This window comes from Pseudonaja textilis, chromosome 6 (assembly GCF_049901715.1).
Source record: "Pseudonaja textilis isolate UNSWEBS1 chromosome 6, rPseTex1.2, whole genome shotgun sequence".
In the NCBI taxonomy this organism is placed as follows: domain Eukaryota; kingdom Metazoa; phylum Chordata; class Lepidosauria; order Squamata; family Elapidae; genus Pseudonaja; species Pseudonaja textilis.
The window spans coordinates 24,782,662-24,808,485 of NC_141995.1; the positions used below are offsets into that span (position 1 = coordinate 24,782,662).

At 37.4% G+C, this 25,824-nt stretch overlaps 2 protein-coding genes across 9 annotated transcripts in view; both read right to left on the minus strand.

Moving 5' to 3' along the window:
• Positions 1-3,389: 3,389 nt before the first annotated feature.
• On the minus strand, positions 3,390-13,431 carry MMAA (metabolism of cobalamin associated A). 2 transcript variants are annotated; one of them, XM_087936078.1, is made up of 8 exons: positions 13,323-13,363; positions 12,740-12,783; positions 11,002-11,458; positions 9,929-10,051; positions 9,121-9,291; positions 8,080-8,165; positions 5,108-5,257; positions 3,390-3,846 (listed from the first exon to the last, which is right to left on the minus strand). In XM_087936078.1, exons 3-8 carry the CDS (start codon positions 11,435-11,437, stop codon positions 3,559-3,561), a joined length of 1,254 nt encoding a protein of 417 aa, XP_087792204.1. In that variant the 5' UTR covers positions 11,438-11,458; positions 12,740-12,783; positions 13,323-13,363; the 3' UTR covers positions 3,390-3,558. The 2 variants fall into 2 exon arrangements, with proteins under 2 accessions (XP_087792204.1, XP_026553900.1); XM_026698115.2 differs by lacking the exon at positions 12,740-12,783 and having other exon boundaries at positions 13,323-13,431.
• A 5,661-nt stretch (positions 13,432-19,092) lies between these two features.
• The window catches only part of SMAD1 (SMAD family member 1), a 35,983-nt gene continuing 29,251 nt past the window's right edge, over positions 19,093-25,824 (minus strand). For all 7 annotated transcript variants that reach the window (XM_026698110.2, XM_026698111.2, XM_087936068.1 and 4 more), the window contains 3 exons: positions 25,122-25,343; positions 23,745-24,001; positions 19,093-20,315 (listed from right to left, as the gene is read on the minus strand). In XM_026698110.2, the coding sequence (XP_026553895.1) occupies positions 20,172-20,315; positions 23,745-24,001; positions 25,122-25,343 (623 nt within the window). In that variant the 3' untranslated portion in view covers positions 19,093-20,171. The remainder of the gene's footprint in view (positions 20,316-23,744; positions 24,002-25,121; positions 25,344-25,824) is intronic.

Here is a 25,824-nt window from a genome sequence, read left to right on the forward strand (position 1 = left end):
TACTATATCTAATTATTGTAATCCACAATGTGACTATACTTGCTATGCAAAAATCTCAATAAAAGGGAGCACTGGAATTTACTCTGGGCTCTCATCCCGAGAACACTCGCTTGTGTCTCATCTTTTCCATGAGAGACCACCACAATAGGTGTGACAGTAGGGGCAGAAAAACATCAATACTTCGCTGCCATAATTGTGGCTGTGAGGTATTTGTTTAAGGTGACCAGAGGTGGTATTCAGCAGGTTCTGACCAGTTCTAGAGAACTGGTAGAGGAAAATTTCAAGTAGTTTGGAGAACCGGCAAATACCACCTCTGACTGGAGATTTTACAGTATCCTTCCCCTGCCACACCCACCAAGCCACGCCCACAGAACAGGTAGTAAAAAAATTTGAACCCCACCACTGAAGGGGATCCATCCTTTCCTGGAGAGTGCTCCGACTTGTCCAGAAGCTTTTCAAAGATAAGTCACTCATAGGTACTTGAGCTTGGCACCTTCTGGACAGAATCTGGTGACTGGAATGAAATCCTGCAAAATCATTTAGAATGCATTGGATCCACTGGATGCCAAAGAAGTGGAGAACTTCTACAATGTGAGTTCTAGATTTCTGCCCCTCCTGGCCCTATTCAGTTTGTGCGGGAGGGGCCCATCTTCTTAAAGGAAGCAATAGGATGCCCTTCCCCAAGACATCCCTGGATCTGGCAATTCTGAACAACTTCTGTTCCATCTCCAAACATTCCTTCTTGGGGAAAGTTTTGAAGAAATTGGTTGGGATTTGGCTTCAGAGGACCTCAAAATAAAATGCAAAAGGACAGGGAAGGTTGAAGGGCTAGTCATATTTTGTGTGTTGGCTTACGAGTAAATTATCTAGATCCTTGTTAGTCTTGCATAAAGCCTGAGTTTGTGACTAAAACTGCAATAGGGATGCTTGTGGCAAATCTGTGATGGAACCTTGGGAGTCTTCTTAGATCTCTCTCAATGGCTTTGGGTCATGACCGCTTTCTGGACTGTCTGCAAATGTTAGATATTAAACTGTTTTATAGTGTTTTTGCTCTTTCCTAAATGCAAAACTACTGTTTTGGGAACCAGTGGCTTATGTGCTCCAAAATGAAGTTCAGACTGGAATATGACTAGAATAAATGTACCCAGAAAAACCACAGAATTATCTAATGGCTCTTATGTCCAGACTATTCTTTCACTATCCCAAATGTGTTAGATTACAATTTCAATACTCCAGTGCTTTTGGAATAATGCAGTTTGGTGAACACCAGTTATCTGAACATTCCTCATCTCTGCTTCTGGATAGGAGACAGAATCTCTGCAAGAGCAGAAGTGTTGCAACAAGATCAAGTCTTAATTCTGTTGCCACCTTGGAAAGTTATCTTATATACATGTTTATTTTTAATGCTTAGTTACAGAAGGTGGTATCTATGTATCTTCTCCCTCTCCTCAGCCATTTAACCTTAAATGTTTCGAAGATTTGGCTATAGAAAACAACAGAAATACAATACAGGTTCGTTATTCCTTCTTTTTGTCTCGGTGCTAGAAAGCATATTAAATGCATAAAATCATGCAAAGCAAGAGAAGTGATCTATTTACTGCATAATCTTAGAGAGAACAGCTGAGGAGATGGCAGCAATACAGAGAAAGGAAGCAATATGCAGAAGGTCTATGCATATTAACGGCCACTCAACTTGTATTACAGGAAGGAATTCATTACAAAGGAGCCGTGTAGATTAGATATACAGGGAAAAACTTCCTAAAAAGAGCAATGGTAACAATACTGGTGCCAAAGTGTGGTAGTTTTCTCAAGCTGTTAAATTTGTACAGAAAAATCAGATTGTAGAATCTACTAAATACAATTCAGAAGTAGCACTATCAGTGTTGCGAGGTTTAAAATGTCTCTAATATATCTGTGGATGCTTTTCCACATATTTGTATCATTAGGTTTGGTTTTAAATTAGCTTCAATTACTATCTTGAAACTTATCCACTAGTATTTCAAGTATATTACACATTGCCCTAGTAGCATTATGAGGACCAGCAAACATATATCTTATATAATCTGATATTAATATTTTTTGTTCTTAAACCTGTCATGGTCTGTGACCTCTTCTTTGAATTCTTGCAGAAGATGGGAGACCCTTAATGCCAAATAAAATGTGTGCTTTCACATTGTCAGAAGTAATTCTGCATATAGAGTTCGATATGACAAACATCTGGTTAAAGCATAGATGCAACTCCATAGATTGATATCACAGTGATGCATAAGTAATTATGCTTCATCAACTTATATGTAGAAGATGTCATGACCAAGATGTTTAGGTCTAATTCAGTTGTACAATAATGTGGCAATTGCAATTTTTTTTAGGTTGCATGGGGAAAGATTTCAACCATCTTTAACTTCCAGTAATTCAGTGATGCTGTAGAAATAAAGTTCATTCCACATGCAATGCATCTTAATATATTGCTAGGGTACTCTGCAGATTAAATAGAAACTGAATTTGGAATTCCTCATTTTTGCACAAGCACATTGTTCACATTCCTATAAATGTATCTAAATATGCTGGCCTAGTATATATTCACATTTATTTTATTTATTTGCTGCCTATCTTGTATTGAAACAACTCTGGATGGCCTACAGCGTTCAAACATTGAAATACTAAAAGATAAATATTTCTAAAAAAATAAATTATCAGTTTAGAAACAACAGGTGACTGCAATGGTGGGGGATGCTTTCTAACAACTGAAGCTAATTTACCACTTCCATTGCTTCTTGGATAGTGCTGACTCAACACTGCGACCCATACTATGGTTATCTCCCACATAATGTGCCTTATATGGGAAGCCTCTGAAAGGAAGTTGTAGATACAGGAATGCAATGGTCAAGGCTTTTGATAGGTATTCCTTATTGAAGCCAGTGACATCATGGGCTACAAGCTGCTCTCCAAATCAAATTTGGAGTGATTGTCGTAACACAGAAATCCCTACACAATTCAGGACTCATCTAAAAGTCTACCTATCCTACATAACAAACAAGGAGCTCTGCTCTTCAGCTAAGGTCTATGGCAGAGGTCTTCAAACTTGGCAACTTTAAGACTTGTGGACTTTAACTCTCCAGCTATGCTGGCTGGAGAATTCTGGAAGTTGAATTCCACAAGTCTTAAAGTTGCCAAGTTTGGGGACCCCCGGTCTATGCGGTGATGGTCAGGAGGGAGGCCCAAGAGAAACCAGTTGAGTCCAGAACAATCTGTGGCAGCTGCAATGCTATCAAATTCTTCCTCTGCCTTTCTGCACACTTTCCATGGCAATTTGAAAGCTTGCTTTTATAAGCCGGCATTTCCTTTCGGAGAGCCGCTTCATATCAGGCAACAAGTCATTTTAATACTGCGGATATAAGTGTTTATTGTTAATTATTGTTGCAAATCAAGGCAGGCATTGTTGGAAATGTACAGGTACAAATTTGATAATAGAGACGTTCATGGCTCAGACATCTTTTTAAAAAATGCTATATACATTTATCATTTATTTCATATCATCAGGTCATATACAGAAAAGAATCAGGATTTCTCTTTAAAAGCCCTGAGCAGTAGGTCTGCAGCTAGCCCAGGAGATAGGATCCCATCAGCAACCTTGTCTTCCAGGAGAGGAATTTGATCTTTCACTTCTGAGTGATGCCGGAAATGGTCCAGCATGCTTTCTTGGATTACATTCCACATCCACACTTTTTGCTGCCTCCTGCGCTTGGCAAGCAACTCGCCACTTGTAAGCATGAGCTCTTGGAATTCTGTCATCTTATCCCATACATCCGAAATGCCTTCCCCGGTTTTGGCAGAGATGCGCATTACCTATTAGATTGAGAAGATATTGCTACTTACCAAGCAATGTCAATCATCTTTGGAAAGGAGGTGGAGAAAATTTTCCTGATCCAAATTAATGCTATCTATGAAGGGGCAATTATTTATTAAAAAGTTCACCCAGGCCACAGAGTCAAATACTAACAATAATTAACCACTACTAAATATCAGGGTTGTACAAAACATTTAGAATTGAATTGTGGAATTGAAAATTTTGTTCTAAGTTTGGAATTCGATCCAGTTATTTTAAATTTATAATGGACTGCTTTGAGCAGTTCGGAAGTGTTTAAGGAAGCCATTTCCAATGGAAACAGGACACGCTGAATTTGAAATGGTTCAGTTTCAAAAAATTTGCCACCTCTAAAATATGTAATGTTAATAGAGTAACTGATACATGTTCTGGTACCTCTACACAGTTTATCCATTTATATCCAGGTTTAATTCAAGATGTTGATTTTTCAAGTTAAGCCCCACTACAATTACTGTCTCCTAACTGCAATTTATCCCACTAATGCTATTTATCCCACGTGAAGAAGAAGAGATGTTATGTTTGCTGCCTCAAGTTACTTATAAGAATCAAATATATATGTATGAGATTCATTTTAGTAGGTATATCTAAAACTGCATTATAAGTTACTAGCAAACAAAATCCTTGAAGTTCAGATGATATATTCCCATCCTTTATTTAATCTGACTTTTTAGAAACGGACATGTTGTTCTTTTGTTTGAATGGTCTGTTATTGCTTCTGATTTTAAGCTTGTCTATTTTATAGTTTTATATCTGTATGATTTATAATTTTGCGGAATGACATATGAGTTTAATATAAGTTAATTTTACTGTTAAAATACTTCGACAAAAAGACATCATTCTATAGATTCAACTTGTAATTGGATGTGATACTAAAATATTAATACTAGGAGTGTTAGATAACTTTTTGTATTATGAGAAATCAGTAGTTTTAGAAATATACAGATTAATTATACTCCCAGGAGAAAAGCTTTTATATGCAGATGTGTATGTCCCAGACTTAGCACTTCTCTTAAGCATAAAACAGTAAAAGAATTAATTTCACGTGGGATAAATAGCATTTGGGTTATTTTAGTTTTAGGTTATTTTACAAACTACCTTGGGGGAGATATATAGTGCACTAATTGTCACATCTGATAAATATATCAAAGGACAAATATAAATACTTGTGGCAATTATTTATATATTCTTTGTATATTTTCTGAACTATTTTAATATACTAACCTTGGGTCTCCAAACTTTTGAGCGCTTATGAAGCAATTTTAAAGCGCTAACGTATTCTGCTTGAATCCTCCGTGCTGGCACAATGAGGTCTCCATCTGCTTTGGTTATAACAACAAGATCTGCCATCTCAATGATACCTCGTTTGATACCCTGAAAAATAAAAACGAGACTTAATAACCAGAAAATACTTTTAAAAGGAACTCTTCGTTTTTATATAGACTTTAAAAAGAAACTAATTTTTAACAATTACCTTCTGAAGGGGAAATGCAAATTGTGAAATGGTTGATCTAATATATAAAAAAAACATACTGCATATTTGCATTTAAAAGATTTCAAAAGAAAAACTGTACCAGGACTGAATATAAATAAAACTTTTGTCCTGTGTTTAAATAACTCAGATACATTTCTAAAAATCAGAATTAGTGCTGCTAATCCTCACATGGTATATTTATTTCAAATACCTTTGATTATTTATTTAATCAGGTGTCAGGACAGATTAGATTACAGTTTAACAGAGTTTGAAGGGACCTTGTAGGTCATCTAGTCCTGGGGTCGCCAACCTTTTGGATCTCAGGAACCACCAAACTCATACTTTTAAATCCCAAAGACCACTAATATATATTTTTTTAAAAGCTAATATATTTCATATAATTTTTTATGTTAAATATAAATTTTATATATATATATATATATATACATATATATACATATATATATATATATATATACACACACACATACATACATACATATATATACATATACACACACATATATACATGAGACACACACACACTTATTTAATTATAACAAAAATGTAAATGCTTAATGATAACAAAATAAAACGTTCGGGGCTGGAAGCCTCCCCCCACCTGGCACCTTCCAGAGAGACAGAAGAGCGGGCGGTGTGTGTGTCTGAGCTGAGGGGCCTCGGGGCAACTGACGCTGGGAGAAGCAGAGGCAGAAAGGGGGCTTTGCTCTCCTTGGGGGCAGCCTCCCTTGGCCACCACTCCAGAGGCTTCTCAGCAGGCATCTGCCTGCAGAAGGACTGCGGCTCTTGGTGATTAATTGGGGGAGGGGAGGGGGAGAAAGTAGGAGCTCCTTTCTGATCCTGGGTGGAGGATTGAGAGACTCAGATCTGCAGCTGAGGAAAAGTTGGGGGGGGGGGCTCTTCCAGCATCACCTGGAGACAGGCAAGGAAAGGTGTCCCTAGGGGCACTTTGATCGCTTTAGCACTTCACTGCCAAAACCAGCCACAGCCAGTGATTATTCGGGGGTGGTGGGGAGAGAGAAAGCATCTCTCGCATTACCAGGGGAGGAAAGGAGACGAAACAAAGCTCACTCTTTCACTGAGGCCTACAAAACACCAACCTACCGTGTTCCAGGAGTTCTTCAAAATCATCAAACCTCCCACTTGCAGTTCCCGTGCCTCCTGGCTCAGGTCCCTGAGATCCACGCTCCCACACATGGCGGTGGCAACAACTGTACCCTCCCCCAGCGCCCGCTGTCAGCTCTCCCCATTAGTTTTCTAGCTTTGAATTGCTCCCATGTCTCTCTCTTTCCTACCCCCCCACCACGTGCAGGCAGGAAAGGAAAGGGAGACGGATCCGTGCACAGCTCTCCCCTTTTCCAGCCCTTGCTGCCTCTCCCAACATCGAAGCCTCGGAAACACAGGCAAAGCCGCCACAGCAGTAGCGTCCTGAGTTGCTTGCTTCTCCACTACTGCCTCCTCCTCCTCCAGCACCACTTCCTTCTTTGGGTAGGGCGATTCTTAATTAACCGAGCATGCTAAGGCAACTCAGGACGCTACCGCTGCAGGCAAAGGCTTCGATGTTGGGAGAGGCAGCAAGGGCTGAAAAAGGGGAGAGCTGTGCATGGATCCATCTCACTTTCCTTTCTTGCCTGCATGTGGGCAGGGGGGGGAGGAAAGAGAGAGCCGGGAGCAATTCAAAGTTAGAGAACTAATGGGGAAGAGCTGACGGTGGGCGCTGGGGGAGGGGACTGCTGTTGCCGCCACCAGCAGGTGTAGAAGCTGGTTGGCGAGTGCATCTCAGGGGCCTGACTCTGGGGTCCCTCGGAGAGCCTGGAGGCGCAAGAACTGCACGGCCCAGATTAATTGCTTTTGGGGGCCATTTCTTCTGCGGCCCACCAAAAATTTTCCATGGCCCACCAGTGGGCCACAGCCCACCGGTTGGCGACCACTGATCTAGTCCAACCTCTTGCCCAAGCAGACACTACACCATTTTTGACAGATAGCAGTCCAGTCTCTTCTTGAAAGCTTCCAGTGATGAAGCTTGCACAATTTCTTTATATTAATAAAAATACGAAGTACAGAAAACTGTTTACAATGATCTGTTTAATATGTTAAATACTGTATTTAAGAGCATACTACTGTACATCTTTTTATTTTTATTTTTATTCTTCTTGCTTTTTACTTTCTTTCTGATTACCTATACTGTATTTTATTATTGTTACACCGTGAGCCACCTAGAGTTGCTTGGAGCCAGACAACATTTAAACTGAGTAATTCAAATTAAATTAAGTAAAACCAAATATTAAACATATAAAAGCACCACTTATTATTAGATGAATTGTTTTCAGGGCATACAGGGAATATTAAAAAGCAAACAAAATTATTATTATAAATATGAACAACTGACTCCAGTTAAAATTGTATTCTCCTAATGTATTTTCACATTAATGAAAAAGGCAAAATCCAACTTAAAACTACCAAAGATTGGTAGAACTGACCTATATTTTGCTTATCATTTCTGGTAGACCAGCTTAGTATGAGCTAGTACCAAATAGCTCTTACAGGATTTCTTAACCTTGCTAACTTTAAGACATGTGGACTTCAACTCCCAGAATTCCCCAGCCAGCATACTTGCTGAGAAATTCTGAGACTTAAAGTTGACAAAACCTGGAATAAGGTTTTGTTTAACTCAAATTTTCATCAAATGCAACCTCAGTACCTGTAACTCATCACCTCCTGCTGGTGGCAGCAGCAATACAAACATATCCACCATATCAGCAACTGCAAACTCCGACTGACCCACTCCTAAGAATGAAGAACAGAAGTACACTGGTCAGGATCAAAATTTACATTGTAAATATAGAGATCCTCTCCCTGAAAAAAACTGCATGAAGATTGAATAGTATCCTGAGGGCTGATGAAAAACCATTTGTGCCTGTTTCTAATAACATATTGCTGTAGAGTTGCTGATTTAAATTCTACAAGAAGCTTCAGCATCTTCCTTGTTCAACAACTTCAGCACAGATGAGTAGTATTTTTGGCCACACTTCTATTTTTGCAGTTTCTGAGGACTGCAGGCATATTGGTCAAGGGTCTGTATTTTTATCCTGTAGGTATTACATAAAAAAAAACATATAAACCAACCTTCCTAATAATTATCCCATGTACATTAGTCTCCCCAAGGCAGCCAATATTTTGTGATGGTTAAGATACTGGACAAAAAGTGGGGAGACCCAGATTCAGGCACAGAAGCCAGTTGGTGACCCTGGGCCAGTCACTCCCTATAAAAAAGGTCCCCAAACTTGGCAACTTTAAGACTTGTGGACTTCAACTCCCAGAACTCCTTCCAGAATTTCAGAATTCTGGAAGTTGAAGTCCACAAGTCTTAAAGTTGCCAAGTTTGGAGATTTCTGCCTTATAAGCTCAAACCAGCATTAGGCTCTGTTACAAGCTAGTTGAAACACACACACATAAACATGTCACATAATGTCGTGATAGCTTGGCTGTGTGAACTACGGTGGGGCATATGACACATATGGTGGGAAAAAGGTAAAAACTTAACAAGAACATTTTATGTGGTTTTTTTCCCAAAAGAAAGCAACATTTTTAAAAAAATCTATTTCATTTGCTGAATTTTTATGGTGTAATTTGGAGGACTATGGTGGCCACAGAAATGGTTGAAGGAATACATACTATCTGTGGGTTACCCACCTTGAGCTACAGAGCATGATAGCTAAAACTGACAAGGAATTTCACTCACCTACTGTTTCCACAAGAACAATATCATAACCTCCTCCTTCACACAGCAAAATGGCTTCATTTGTAGTCCGTGTTACTCCGCCCAATGTTCCTCTGGTTGGAGATGGTCTGATGTAAGCATTCAGATCTCGTGACAACTCAGTCATTCGTGTTTTATCACCCAAGAGTGAGCCTTAAGCATTACACAAAAGAAAGACCAGCCATTCAAATAAAACAGATTTTTTTGCCTAAAACAACAGAGACTTATTATTCCAAAACAACGAAGCTATAATATGGCTATCTGTGAAGGGAGAAAATAATAAAACATACACTATATTGCAACCTCCACCTCTTTTGTACTTCCATCATGACCAATGTACTTCCAACACAAGTACAAAAGGATAGCGCTTGTCTTGTGATGTCACTATACGTATTTTCTATTTTTGCAGCTTGTTGTGGAAATACAGAAGACATATCTACTAAATTTTTCCACCATCTTATCCTAATTAATACAATTAGAATGAACTTTATCAGACAATCATATAATTTCAGAAGAGAACTTAATGCAATTCATTTTATGTTTCTTTATTAATAATAATTGCCAATATAATACTGTTGAAGAATCTTGTATCTAACTTCAGCGAAGACACTTCAGCTGAGCTTTTAAAATATAATTATATTTTATAATCATATTTATATAATTATAAAAATAAAGGAACTATCCGATTTGATTAAAAATTACTCCATTAAACACATACTGCCTATATAATAAACTCTATATTCATTATAAAAAGTATGAGAGACAAATAATGTTTTTGAAACATACTCACCACCAGTAGTACTAGAGGAAGGATCTACTGCCAGAACAGATACTTTGTGTCTTCTTTCAGTCAGCATTTTCCCAAAACATTCAATGAATGTTGATTTTCCAGCACCAGGAGGGCCAGATAATCCTAAATGGCAGCAACATCATCAATATCTATTTGATTTCACAAAAATAGTGAGCAGGCTGATACATTTCAGGTGTGCAGGCAACATATTATTTCCATGGTCTGTTTTAAGCAAAACACTTTCTCCAAAGTTACACATGTATTTATAGTTTGTTGATTTAAGTACATGTGGCATCCTTTGTATAGCCCAACTCTACCCTGAGTAAGGACTACGGGGTCATAAAAAGGGAGTTATTGTTGTTATTATCGTCAAGGGTTGAAAGGTGGGGCTGAGCGGCCAGGAAGCCACCAGCGGGGAAGGAGCTGGCCTTTCCTTCTTCCTTTAAGAGTTTTAAATTTTTCATTACTGGATACTTAACTCACTTAGATTTCTTCATATCTTAAACATAAAAAATAACATTGCTCCATTGTTGTTTGTTAATTTGCTGCCAGGTTTTAATGTGGAAAGGCACCAGAGATGGCAAAGTAGGAGCTAAGAAATAATCCATCCCACAAATTAAAATTGAATTCACAAAATTGAACTCAAGGAGTCACATTTTCAAAATAAATCTGACATGATCTTTTTTTCTATGTAGAAACATATTATACAGAAGTATGTTTTATAGAAAATGTTAACAAAATTTTCTGAAGTTAAAGGAAACCAACCAGCAGTACGCTAAGCAGCCCCACACGACTTCCTTTTAGAGAAAGAAGACAGTTCAGAGGGAGAAATTTTGGAAGCATTTGAAAGTATAAGAATGTCTTGAGATGACATTCGACCTAGCTCCAGAGGCAATGCCTGAGAGGCAAATTTCACAATGCAGACATTCAGCAATTCAATAGTATCAAACTTACATCACATAATAATCAACTTTGTAAACTTTGGAGTTAAATAGATTGTTACCACAGCAATAAGCAAATAAGAATGCTTTGAATCAGAATAGCAATAACTGCACAAACAAGAAAGAACTGACCCACTCTAAAGGCTAGTGGCTTTCCTTTATTTAACTGTTCTTGTTCTCGGTGGTGGGCTAATACCTTCTGAAGAAGAACTTGAGCGACTTCTTTCTTCCTCTTATGGGTTGATTCTATGAGTGTAATGGCTTCCGCCAGACACGCCCTGTGTCCTTGGATCAGTCCAGTGTACAGCTTCCTCAGAAGTCTTTGCTCCTTGTCAGAGAGCTCAGGAGTTTGCTGTTCTACTGCTGCTGGACATCCCAGCCCAGATTTCAACCCCTTTGAAAACATCCTCCTCCATGAACAAAAGGATCGTGGTGAATTATCTCGCTGGCCATATGGAAAAGTAAACCCATGGTTAGATTTCCAGCAGAAGTTTTCCCAAGAAGGCTTCCCAACGTTCTTAAGAAGCTGGTAGAGAGGAAACCGCAGCAGCGTTGATGATTTATTCATTTTGTTTCCAGCCAGAAAAGCCTGTTTTTAAAGAGCGTAATAACAAAAGAAAAACACATTTTTTCACATTTTCTTTCCTTAATTCTACCCATCATAACTTTGTGAAGTACTGAGAGATTAATCTGAATTTTCATGATTTAAGAGTAGACTTAAGAGTAGCTTCAGTCTTTCCAGTTCTGTTTCAATCATAAGCCGAACACCAGAAGGTCTCCATTTTTAATTGCTTTTACTTTTTTTGTCAAACCATAATCCTTGGATTTGAAATCCTTAAAATCAAAGTTTTTCAAACAATGTGGATTTCTAAATTGTTAATATTTAAGACATATTAGTTGAAATTTTGTTTGAAACAGGGCTGAGAAAGAAGAAAATTAATACAATGCTATATTTGTCTACGGAGATTCTCAGTTATTCAGGTCATGGTTGTCCCTAAGGTGCTTTTTTCAAAAGGCAACTGGACTTTGTTTTTCTGTTGTTTTCAAGGAAAAACAAACTCCAGTTGCCTTTTGAAAAAGCATCTTTGGAACAACTCCATACTATTACCTACATATACGATCATCAACATCTTCTGTTAAAAATATTGTATGTCACTATTCATTTGAAACTTTTATTGAAAAATTAGCCACTTCACCATTATTTTCAGTACTTTGTTACTATGGTTCACTGTGATTACACTCCACAACTTCTATGTTTTCAGAATGAATGGTCTACAGTCTGATACTTTCCAGATACACAGGCTGCAAACTACAGGCTTCACAGCCAGCAATACTGCTTGACCATGCTGTCTAGGAAATCAGAGGCATAGTTGCAGTCATATATCTAGAAGACCTCAGAAATATAAAGTAAATGTAAAAACAAAATAATATTGAGATACTCTGTTTTATGATAATTAAATTTCTATAAGGAATCAAGATTACTCTGTATATAAAGGCACAGTAAACCAAAAGCATTCCATATCAGAAAATATTGTGGTCTAAAATACTTATTTAGAAGATATTCACTAAACAATAGAATATATATTTGAACAGATATTATGATGAATATTGAAAAGATAATATGTAAATATAAAAGTAAACATTAACTAACCAAGAATATAGCAATGTTATATTACAGAATACATTAAGAGTGTAAAATTTAATAACTAAACTTCAAACATACAATTAGATTACTTGAAACTTGGTTACAGTATATAGTTTAAATATAGACTGTACCTAAATACACACATTTTAAATTTTTTTTACAATTGAATATGAAGTTCTAGAAAGAGACTAAAATTTACATATCGGCACACATTTTTTTTCTAACCTGGATGTCAACACGGCATTGTTGTAAATGAGTCAACACTCATCCTAATGAGTTGGAGGAAAAAATAGGATTTGAGCATTCCTTTGAAGAGCATAAGGAAAAACACTGCTTTTTCACTGCAGAATGAATGGATCCTAAAATATTTTTAACTGATATTCATATTTTAATTTAAATAAATGCTACGGTGTATCATCATTCCTTATAGCTTAATTCTACTTTGGAGAGAAATATGCAGATTTCTACACGCTGACTGTACGAACCCACAAGTAACTGAATTCACGCAGCATGGTAAACCAAAAAAATTTACCTTGATACAATGAGCAAACTCATTGCAAATTAACATGGGATAAAAGGACCCATTCCAAAATCAATCTTACGAGCATTGCTGCATTGAAATCCAGACGACGTTCCCTAATATTGTACATTCGACCTGTGCCAGAATTTATTTGCTTTTGAAACGTAAGAAATCAACTAAGGACTGTTCTCCATTACTGACACGGAACAAAGATCGCCACAGCCCGACAATCCAACCAAAGCACCTGAATCTTAGGCAAACTGTCGCTTTATGGACATGTCCACCCACCAGAAAGAAACGACCTCGCCTCGAGTGTCACATCCACGCAGAGTTCACCCTACTCTTCCACCTGCAAACAAGCTACTAGACTGCGCCTGCGTGACAGCCTGGGAGATGGAGGTGGCTCAGCATCTACGCAAGCGCAAGCAAATTCTCCCCTCTCATTGGCGTTTGCGGCGGGCTATGAGCAAGTTTTAGAGGACAGTTCTTTTGTCCGCAGACCACACTTCCCGGGATGAGAATGGGTGTTTGAATGTCTCTTGTTCTTACTCTTTGACCACTCCTTCTTGAACAGGGGGTTGCTGGCTGGGGAATTCTGGGAGTTGAAGTCCTCAGGCTTAAAGTTGCCAAGGTTCGAGACCCTTGTATTAGAATGAGAGTGATTCACCACCAGGGAAATGTCCGGTTCCCAATAGTTGAGTGTGTATCGGTGGGTGAGTGATGGGGAAGAAAAAGAAGTTCAATGTGGCAGGGCTATTTTTTCGCTTGGGGAAACTTGCAGTAATGCTTGGACCCGATTATTCCGAGAATAAGCAAGTGTTGGCCATAATTAGCATTTTTTTGAGGAACTGTATCCGAGATCACCAGACTGGAAAGTCATTTTTTATATGTATGAAAGAGACTAGTGAGAAGCAGAAGCCAGCCATTTGGAAGATGGCCTTATTAGCAAACCCCCCCTTTTTAGCATAGCATAGCATAGAATAGAATAGAATAGAATAGAATAGAATAGAATAGAATAGAATAGAATACTTTATTGGCCAAGTGTGATTGGACACACAAGGAATTTGTCTTGGTGTAAATACTCTCCGTATACATAAAGAAAAGGTACATTAATTAAGAATCAAGAATCATAATGTACAACACTTAATGATAGTCATAGGGTACAATCAACAATCAAATCATCCTAGGAAACAGTAAAGTGGGAGGGGATGGGTGATAAGCAGTGGTGAGCAGATTAACAGTAATAGTAGTGTACACTTTGTAAATAGTTGAACAGTGCTGAGGGAATTATTTGTTTAGCAGAGTGATGGCTTTCGGGGAAAAACTGTCCTTGTGTCTAGTTGTTCTGGTGTGCAGTGCTCTATAGCATTGTTTTGAGGGAAGGAGTTGAAACAGTTTATGTCCGGGATATGAGGGGTCTGTAAATATTTTCACAGCCCTCTTTTTGACTCGTGCAGTATATAGGTCCTCAATGGAAGGCAGGTGGGTAGTAATTGTTTTTTCTGCAGTCCTAATTATCCTCTGAAGTCTGTGTCTGTCTTGCTGGGTTGCAGAACCAAACCAGGCAGTTATAGAGGTGCAGATGATAGACTCAACAATTCCTCTGTATAAATGACAACTAAGGAGGGTTTTTTTTTAATATTTTGCTTTAGGTTATGCATTTTGTGTGCTTATGACTGATTGAGAATTACTAAAACTTTGATAGAAAGAAATATAATTGAATAAAGTGAAGGGAGAAATAATGAGAAATTTGGAAAAGATATATATGTGTAAATGGAAATGTGATAATGTGGAACTATGTTTTAAAAAATAATGCTTTATTTGCCTTGTTAAAATTTATAAGTAATTCTTAGAAAGGAGGTTTTATACTTTTATGTGTTATGTTTTGTTTGTCTTCAAAAATAATGAGCTATAAGGCATGATTTGGGAGCTAGACTATCTACTCTAAGCCAAAACCATATTATATACTTAGTTTTGTTTTGCATGTTATGAGAACATAGCCAGAGGTTTGTCAATGATGGACTGATGAATTAATGTGTTGACACAGCCAACATGTTAAGCGAAATCACATGGAATTGTTTTTTTCAAAGTATGCATTTGATTGCAGTTTTACATAATTCCTTCTATGTCCATACTTACATTAACTTACCTGAAGCATCTTACTCTAATATAGTTAATTTAATATTAATATTATAGTTAATTTAATATAGTCCATTTAATATTCTACCTTCTATAACCACCATTTATAGTTATTCAATTATATACTGAAAATTGAAATAACTTAAGAGTGAAATCCATCATGCCTGCGTATACAGAACAAGCAATTTTTAGAAAAAACTACCAGAGGGTTTTGTAGTTTTAGTTAAATATTCTGCATTATTTGTGGAGAAAGGAAGGAATCAAAGAAAGAATTAAAGGGAAAGCAAGCAAGCTGGGGGTATGCATATAGTTGCATTGCTTTGGTCTAAAAGTAGTATTCATTCTGGCCACTTGATGGTGCTTAAAAGCAATTGTCATTTTTCACCTATAGAAGAATCTTTGTAGAATGAAAAGGCAGAACCTACCCTTTGTACTATTGTATGTAAGTACAGTAATGTTAAATTGTCAATAGCAGAACTGCTTCTTTTATTCCAAAGGAAGTGATTACTGTGCCATTTTCATGTGAATTGGCTGGGTTTCTTGTGTTTATTTCATTATGCTTTTACTATTAAACTTATGTTGTTATAACTAAGCTCTTTCATGGTGTTGCACTTTTTGCATGCATAACAACTACATTTAAGATTGTTCAGAGTTGTAGATTTCATATTTTCAAAAAATGAACAATCAACCACTGCTTGTTTTATTATTCCAACAGGTTTTATAATTTTAAATGTAAATTACACCCATCACTTGATAGAACCAGATCTGAATGCGAGTAATTACATTTCTCATTCTATTTAAAGATTTTGATTAGATGTACATATTATGCAAAACCATTGCTTAAATAGCAAACCATGCCTCGATAAGGCTTTATAAATTTAACAGAATCCTAAAAACACATTTGTCACTATTGTGTAACTTCTGTCTCCAACTTTTTGGAGTATAATTTTATTATTTATTTATTGGACTAACAAAATGTCAAAGCAGAAAGCAAAACGAAGTGGGCATTTGGGTTGTCGTGAGCATGTTGTGGACATGTACAGCTGGTATGATGGACATGATTAGTTACAAACTACCTAATTACTATTTATTTAATTGAATACATCAGGCCACTAGACTCTATTGCAACTCCAGGAAGCATGAAAAGCCTTTAAAAATATATAAGAACAACAATAGGCCTGGAAAAGAATTCGTCTCTAAGCAGAGCCATATAATACCCAAGAGGCTCATCACCCACTCTAGCTCTGAGGGGAGGGGGGATTGTTTTTAAGAGCTCCTCTTGGCTGTACAGCTTTTTGGTAAATGGCTTTTAAAATGTAAGATCCCAGTAGGATCACCAGACATCAAGATTATACGAACATTGATGATGTTAGCTAGTTTGGGTAATGAAATAGTTGCCAAGAAAACAAGCAAGCTCAGCACCAAGGATTTTGATTCACTGTACTTCCTACACAAAAATTTTCAACATATTACTGCTAACCGGTAGATTTAAATTACATAGTCACAGCTTGTAGGTATGATACACCTCAAATTTATGGAGGCACCTGGCTGGTTTGCTGTAAATCTGTAAAGTATAAATGTATAGAAATACCTGCAGTTGCTTCCTATAGTATCCTGAATCCAGGAGGTATAATTTTAACAGGATACAGATTTCACATCATTGCAATGTATGCCCACAAACACCTCTTTTTGCCCTGCCAACTTTCTAACCTGACTGACCTTTTATATTAAAAATGTTTTAATTATAAAAATTTGAACCTGGCACATTGCAAAACCAAATGTTTATTTCTAGCATTATTTTTCCAATAATGCACCTGAGGTCTGTTAAGTATTTTAGACGACAGAAGTAGTAAGAGAACAGAAACCAGTGCTTTGTGTGGAAGTCTGCCCAGCTGATCTGAAAAATAACCATAAACAGGAGGGGAGTATATTGCTGGAAGGAAGCATAGATAATATTATGATAAATTTATTCCTTGTAATTAGGTATGTCAATCATGGTAATCATTTTTCAGCTAATGTTGAAGGGAATAAAGGTAATCTTTGACTTACGACCAACATTGAGCACCAAATTTATGTTAAGTGAGACATTTGTGAAGTGAGTTTTGCCCTATTTTATGACTTTTCTTGCCAGGTTTGTTAAATTAATAACACTATTATTAATTGAATCTGGCTTTTCCATTGACTTTGCTTGTCAGAAGGTCACAGAAAAGGAACATATGATCTCAGAACACTGCAGCCATCATAAATATGAACCACTTGTCAAGCATCCAAATGTAAATCACGTGACCATAGGAATGCTGCAATGGTCATGTCACTTTTCTCAACTTCGAAGGATCGCTAAATGAACTGTTGTAAGTCAAGGACTACTTGTACAACATTTTAGGCTGTCTGAATCATCCACTCCCTCTCCTAACAATAAATGACAGGCCCTGTTATATCTGACCAGAAAAATATTCTATAGAAAGATTGCTTCTGGAAGATTATAATTCAATTTGACAATTGATTAAAAGGAGCCAAGTGGACAAAAGGAAGTCATTCTTCAAAGAATGGGTCAACCGCTAATATAATTGACTATTGTGATCTCTTGAAGTCTAAGAACCATTTCGTAGGCATGAACATTTAATCTTAAGCTGACAATCACAAATGTGTTTGGAGCCAAAGGGTAGGCAGAATGTTAACAAAGGGATTAAAAATAGGAATATAATTGTAAGCAGCAGTTACAGACACTTAAAGCTTACCTTATGAAGAATAGGCAATAATAATTCACAAACACAAGAACTGGTAATAAGATTACGTTAATGTGTTAGGCAAATGAACAGTTGTCATGGGATAGGAAGGCTTTCTCTATTCAAAGCCAAGAGAACAAACACAATGTTCTAATTAAACTATTCTTGGCTAACAGTTTTTTTTTAAAGATATTGTATAAAGAATGGAAACTTAACAATCTTTAGTGAGTAAAGTGAGTAAAAAAGTGAGTTTTTGTGAGTAAAATATGTCTTTTAGTCTAGAGGCACCAGTCCTAGAAGTAAAATATTGAAACTCATCTGACCAGCATCTTCAAAAATGCTTTTGAAATAAAATTGTGTCCATGACTCTGAAAAGATTGTAACATCCTTGAAAATGAAACTTAAAGATGTTTGTGTATCTTTAAGTTTGTGTATGCTTTTCTTCATTACAGCAGATGGCAGTTCTTGTCCAGAATTGGATTCTAAGACATAGTAAGATAGGAGTCTCTGAGGGAATACCATAGTGGAAATGATTTTTTAAAAATCTACTAAATCAATAACAAGAGACTTCAAGAGAATTACTGAAAGTCACCATAATTTGAGTTTAAGTCAAAGAAGATTTGAACTTTTTAATGCTTCTCTTTACAGTTTTGAATTTAGCTACAATACCTTGTCTCCAGTTATTGTGAGTGACTTGCACATTATACTAACTTTACCAGCCCTTTACTAAATAAAGCAAAAGTGAGTTTGCACAACATATCCCCCCCCACCCCCAAACAAAGTTTATAAATCAAATGAGTAGATGTGGATAAATATTTAGCCTGAACCATACTTAACATGTTGTATAAAGCAGGCATTCCTGATTTTTTTTTTAGAGCAGTTGCCATCAGTCCATAATACCTAAGCTCATATGTGGTTATCTATGGTACTCCTATAACTATGATGAATATAACGTAACAACAGTTTGGGCAAAATTCTAAATGACTATTTCCTATTAAATTCACAATATGAAAGCGGACAAATTATTCAAATGTTAAGGAGTCATAAAGGGAACTTTGTGTATCCATTCTTGCATTGTGATGATTTTGAACTCCTGAGCAAATATTAACAACTCTTCAGGTACCCACATTCATTTATCTTAAAGGTAATAGGCTTTTTCATCTTGATTATAAACAAAGTTGCAGAAGAGATTGTTTTAGTCAAAGTAAGCAATATGTTTATTTGAACTTCAATAAGGATGACCCCCCCCCTTTTGGAATTAAAAAAAATACTGAAAAAGTACTACAGCTTGAATGAATATAAAAACATTAGCAGAAAGAAAACAATTAAAATAGTAAAAAAAAATAACCTTTTAGTTTGAAACACTTGAATAGGTTGATTAAGTCCTCCCAACATAAGCTAATATCTGCTAAGTTGGCAAAACACAAAAAGTTTTACAAAATGAAAAAGTTGCTTCTGTTATGTGAACTGCATAAAACTGCCCATTTTTTTAAAAAAAGAAAGACTGTACAGTTTTGTCTTGAAATCTACAGACCTTGCAGTACACGACAAAAGCATTGACCCACCCTTTCTCTATGAAGCTGCAGATGGCAGAAATATTAGTTAATATTAAGATGAAGCCACTATTAAAAGTGAAATGCACACAGAAAGACTTGGTCTTGTTTTAACAGGCTATGTTTAACAGTATAATTCTACCTGTCCTTTGTCAGCTTCATTTCCCACCCAATTCCCACATTTATCTAATTTCTTGTCCATCTCTATATTCCAATTACACTGTACATACATTTAGGAGAGAGCATACCTAAAAATTCTTGCAGCATTATGGTCAACACAGTTTCAGAATATTACACAGAAGCCTCCCCCCCCCTCCCCGCCCACTAGCTACTATTACCAAGACTTTCAAATACCAATGCAAACTTTCCTTTGAGTATAACTGTCAATGTTGGGTATTCATTTCAGGACAAAGTACAATGAATGAGTCACATATGGTGATGCTAGTGTGCTAAGTAAGACTGCTTGAGAAGAGTGTTCAATTGACATTAAGTCGGCCATCCCTAGCTTTTACAATCCCCTGCCTAAAGACTGGAAAGAGATTACTATTGTGAAAATTGAATTTTAAAAAATAACTTAGTAGGAGCTTTCTTCCTGATCTAACAATTGGTCACAGATATCAAGTGTAAAGGCTGCTGCCGCCAGTTTTGTACATGTGTCTGACCCAAACATCCTTCAAGTACATGCAAGGCTCACTTAGATTCTGAAATTCAGAATTTTTTTAAGAGACAGAAGAGATTGGGTTATGAGGAGAGCCCATCTGTGTAAGAACTTTATCCAGCCACTGTAGGGGACCATGCAAATGAATTTCAATCCAACATGGTGTGCTTGTGACATCTTGCCGGTGATATTCAGCTCCCCAACCCTAGGAAATAGAAAAGTCTTAATGTTAGCTGATGTGTCCTAACACACATATTAATATCCTGATCATATTACTGATGAACACAATACAGAAGCCTGATGATGGCAGATGAGATTCTACCGAAACGTTGCTACAACTTTAAAAGCACAACTACAATGACGTGGGAAAATACCCGAACAAAGCTGAATACCATGCATGTAAGTACCTGCGAAAACTTTTAAAAAAACACACACACATATACATACATATATACATACATACACACACACACACACACTGCTCAAAAAAAATAAAGGGAACACTTAAACAACACAATGTAACTCCAAGTCAATCACACTTCTGTGAAATCAAACTGTCCACTTAGGTAGCAACATTGATTGACAATCAATTTCACATGCTGTTGTGCAAATGGAATCGACAGGAGGTGGAAAGCCTAGGCAGTTAGCAAGACCTCCCCAATAATGGAGTGGGTCTGCAGGTGGTGACCACAGACCACTTCTCAGTTCCTATGCTTTCTGGCTGATGGTTTGGTCACTTTTAAATGCTGGCAGTGCTTTCACTCTAGTGGTAGTATGAGACAGAGTCTACAACCCACACAAGTGGCTCAGGTAGTACAGCTCATCCAGGATGGCACATCAATGCGAGCTGTGGCAAGAAGATTTGCTGTGTCTGTCCGCGTAGTGTCCAGAGCATGGAGGCGCTACCAGGAGACAGGCCAGTACATCAGGAGACGTGGAGGCCATAGGAGGGCAACAACCCAGCATCAGGACCGTTACCTCTGCCTTTGTGCAAGGAGGGACAGGAGGAGCACTGCCAGAGCCCTGCAAAATGACCTCCAGCAGACCACAAATATGCATGTGGCTGCTCAAATGGTCAGAAACAGACTCCATGAGGGTGGTATAAGGGCCCGACATCCACAGGTGGGGGTTGTGCTTACAGCCCAACACCATGCAGGACGTTTGGCAGAGAACACCAAGATTGGCAAACCAAGATTGAGTGCCCCTGTGCTCTTCACAGATGAAAGCAGGTTCACACTGAGCACATGTAACAGACGTGACAGGGTATGGAGACGCCGTGGAGAACGTTCTGCTGCCTGCAACATCCTCCAGCATGACCAGTTTGGCAGTGGGTCGGTAATGGTGTGGGGTGGCATTTCTTTAGGGGGCCGCACAGCCCTCCATGTGCTCGCCAGAGGTAGCCTGACTGCCATTACGTACTGAGATGAGATCCTCAGACCCCTTGTGAGACCATATGCTGGTGCGGTTGGCCCTGGGTTCCTCCTAATGCAAGACAATGCGAGACCTCATGTGGCTGGAGTGTGTCAGCAGTTCCTGCAAGACGAAGGCATTGATGCTATGGACTGGCCCGCCCGTTCCCCAGACCTGAAGCCAATTGAGCACATCTGGGACATCATGTCTCGCTCCATCCACCAATGCCACGTTGCATCACAGACTGCCCAGGAGTTGGGGGATGCTTTAGTCCGGGTGTGGGAGGAGATCCCTCAGGAGACCATCCACCACCTCATCAGGAGCATGCCCGGGCATTGTCGGGAGGTCATACAGGCACGTGGAGGCCACACACACTACTGAGCCTCATTGTGACTTGTTTTAAGGACATTACATCAAAGTTGGATCAGCCTGTAATGTTTCTTTTCCACTTTAATTTTGAGCGTAACTCCAAATCCAGACCTCCATGGGTTGCTAAATTTGATTTCCATTGATAATTTTTGTGTGATTTTGTTGTCAGCACATTCAACTATGTAATGAACTAAGTATTTAATAAGAATATTTCATTCATTCAGATCTAGGATGTCTTATTTTTGTGTTCCCTTTATTTTTTGAGCAGTGTGTGTGTGTGTGTGTGTGTGTGTGTGTGGTATTCAGCTTTGTTCGGGTATTTTCCCACGTCATTATAGTTGTGCTTTTAAAGTTGTCTGTCAGACGAACACAATACAGAAGCCTGATGATGGCAGATGAGATTCTGCCGAAATGTTGCTACAACTTTAAAAGCACAACTATAATGACGTGGGAAAATACCCAAACAAAGCTGAATACCATACATGTAAGTACCCGCGAAAACTTAAGAAAACATATATAAATATATGTTTATATATAAACATATACTATATGTATAAACATATATATATATAGTATGTAGACAATACAATATGAGATAAAATATTAAAGTAAAACCATGACCAAATTACCAAAATATGATGTCTTAGAGTCACATAGGATAGTTGCTATTATACAAAGACAGTAGGAAATCCTAATAATTAGGCATGATATTTCTTTTTAATGAATTAAGGTGTATTGCCATATTATGCTCTTTGCATGTTTATCAGTAATGGACTTAAAGCATGGCTCGATAAAAAGAAACAATTTTCTCCATATCACTGGTGGGTTTTGCAGTAAATATTCCATTTCCACTTTCCGGAGAAAAATATGCATCAATGTATAAGTAGTCATTGACTTACAACCACAATTGTTGTAAGAGTGAAAAATAGTCGTAAGTCATTTTTTCCAGTGCCATTGTAACTTTAAGTAGTCACTAAATGTACTGTTATATAAGTTGAGGACTACCTGTATAAGTAATCTGTGTTTTAGTTTTGATTATTTGTATGGAGTCATACACTTTACTATCAAGGAAGCCAGTTATGTACAATCAAGGTGTGGGATCAGACCTGGAAAGAGCCAGATTCTATTCACCCCAGTCACAGAAGCTTACTGAGTGACCCTGGGCGCATGAAACCCAGCAAGTGATTCCTGTCAGGAGAAAAAGGAGGAAGGAATGCTATGTATACTGGCAGGAATTCCAAAAGGAAAACGGGATATAAATCTGACAAATAAATACCTATTTAATATGCATCTAATTACTAGAAATTATGCATTAATTGATAAGTTATTCCCAATAGGATATTATGTTCCAAAATTAAACTGCTAAATTTTGTAGTATCTTCAACAGGAGCATTACTCTCCACTGGCTTTCCACTGAATGGCACAAAGATTGCAACACTCAATTCTGATCAAGATTGTATCTCAAAATATGACTATGAAAAGCATTCCAAAGAGGTACTGCAATAAGCAAAATATTTTTATTCAAAGCATTAAGGCAGCTGCATCCTTTAGAAGTCTCATATATCTGCTCGGAGGGCTGTTTGTAACTGCTGCCAGGACCTTTCAGCTGCCACAACCAGCAATACTTCCTTTCCCAAACACATTTAGTGCAGATCTAGACTGCAGAAACTCTTTTTGTCTACATGCACACGTGTGAGAGAAATTCAGCTGAGCTCTAAGATTTTAGGCAAATAAATGCCATTCGAATTTGAGTGTTTGGAGATCAGGCAGCGAAGTGTTAGCATCTTGAGTTCTTTTTGCTTCTTGGGCTCAAATAGTTACTTGTTCATGCATACAGATGGAAAGTCTTGCTTACCTTTACAAAACTCATACGAATAGTGCACATCTTAGTAAGTTCATACACTGTTTCAAAGCCATGGTTCACTGACTGAGCTAAAAGTTGAGCGAATTCTTGATTGTTGAAAATTTTTAAGCTGCAGCCACTCGGAATTTTGCAGACGGTAGTTGGATGAAAGCCATGATGGTAATTGCAATTTCGGCTTTGCACAAATATACTACTGTCACTAAGGCATTCTGCATAGACTTCTCCGCCAACGTAATACAGATGAACTCCTATAAAAGGGATAGAATATTATTAGAATTTCTCTGAAATTGTAGAAACTTCTACTTCTGACACAAAATATAAATGAGGAATTGCATTTACCTCAATCAACTTAGCCGCTGTGTAGAGAAAGTAAGGTTTTAGTCATCTGCATATACTCTTACACCTAAGTATTTCCCCAATTAGGAACTACTGGAATACTTCTAGATATTTATTTTGGAAGCCTAAAACTATCAAAAGACAAGAATTCATGAATTTACGTTCATTAATATAGCCAATCTGTTTGCAATTAATCAAAACTACAACTTCTTTACGGTGCCTAACTGGGATGCAATTGTCTTACACACATCTTGAAAAAACCCTTTTTGTCTTCTATGTAGTCAGCTTTCTCTAACAACCAATGAGGGGTGGGAAACAAAGATCTCTTATTTCTACATAGTCCTGGCTTTTAAAAAAATATTTTGAGCACAACTGTGTGCTAATGCTTCCCTTTTCAACAAATGCCTTTGCCATTCATCAAAATTACTCAGAAAATTATTTTTCCATAGGATTCATCCCAAGTCTTAAAGATTCTAGAAAACCCAAATCCAAACGGCTACTATCCACTTCAGTTCTTAAAAGTAAGGATGCAGCATGTAAGGTTATAATTTTGCCAATTGAAATACTTTAAAATTCCAATTTGCCATTGTGAATTAGAAAGAGACACATCCAACTACTTTTCCTTTATTCTTCATCTACTATTACACAAAATACATCAATACTTCTGTATTTAGGAGGCTCAATAGATATTTCAGCCTCCAATAATAAGGACCTACTATTAAATCCAGTACTTTGGCCATAGCTCAGATTCTTTTCAAATGGATTATTTCTAGAAAATGTTGTAGCAGCTTTCCTTAATCTGTATTAGACTATTTTTCTCACTATCTCTGGGCAGCATGATCAGTTTTTTTTCTGGAGATACATCCATCATATTGGGAGAAAAGTGTAATCCCATTCCTACAGGTTACCAGCATTTTGCACTGATAAACATATGAATAATGTTGTTGAATACATTATTTTGCAATGAAGCCTTAAAGCTGTTAAATGTAGTTTGCATCCCCAATGTACTGACATGATCAGAACCAACAATACCTTTGCCAATATGCCGCCTAGTATTTTCAATAGTAGAATTCCGGTTAACATTTGACAAGAGCCCCAGGCAAAACCTGTTCTTGTTATTGGAGGGATCAGTGAAGCCATCCACCAACAAACTTGTGGAAGAGGCATGAAATGCCTCTCCAACACGATTATTGAGTTCATAATAGACAATAGAGCACCAGTGTTTTGGCTCTTCATAAGCAACTGCCTGAACATCTGCAACAGAAGAAAAACAGAAATCAGCAATGACTTAGAATTAATGAGTTCCTGAGCTTTAAAGTTTAATTTATTTATATTCATTGTGTAGACTTTGGCATAGGATCATGGGGAAAAAATCTGGTGGTGTAGCTTCTAATTAGAAATTCTCCCACAGTGTCCCATTATATGATATATTTAAACCATATTAGTAATTCAGTCAAAGCATTCTAAGCTGGGAAATGGAAAGGAGGTGGAGCAGATATCTGAGCAAACTGTATGAAGATTTCTTTTAAAAAAAGAACAGTTCTAAGCAGCTTTGCATGTTGGCTTACAAAAATAAAGAGTACATAGTTCTTAAAGACAACAAACACATTATGGCATAGACAGTAAGTTCTCTTCCTAAGAATTTATTTATCAGATTTAGTCTACTCTAACAAAGTGAACACATTAATTATGTCCCAATATTACAGTTCATGTAATAATTACAGTTCTTTAGGTT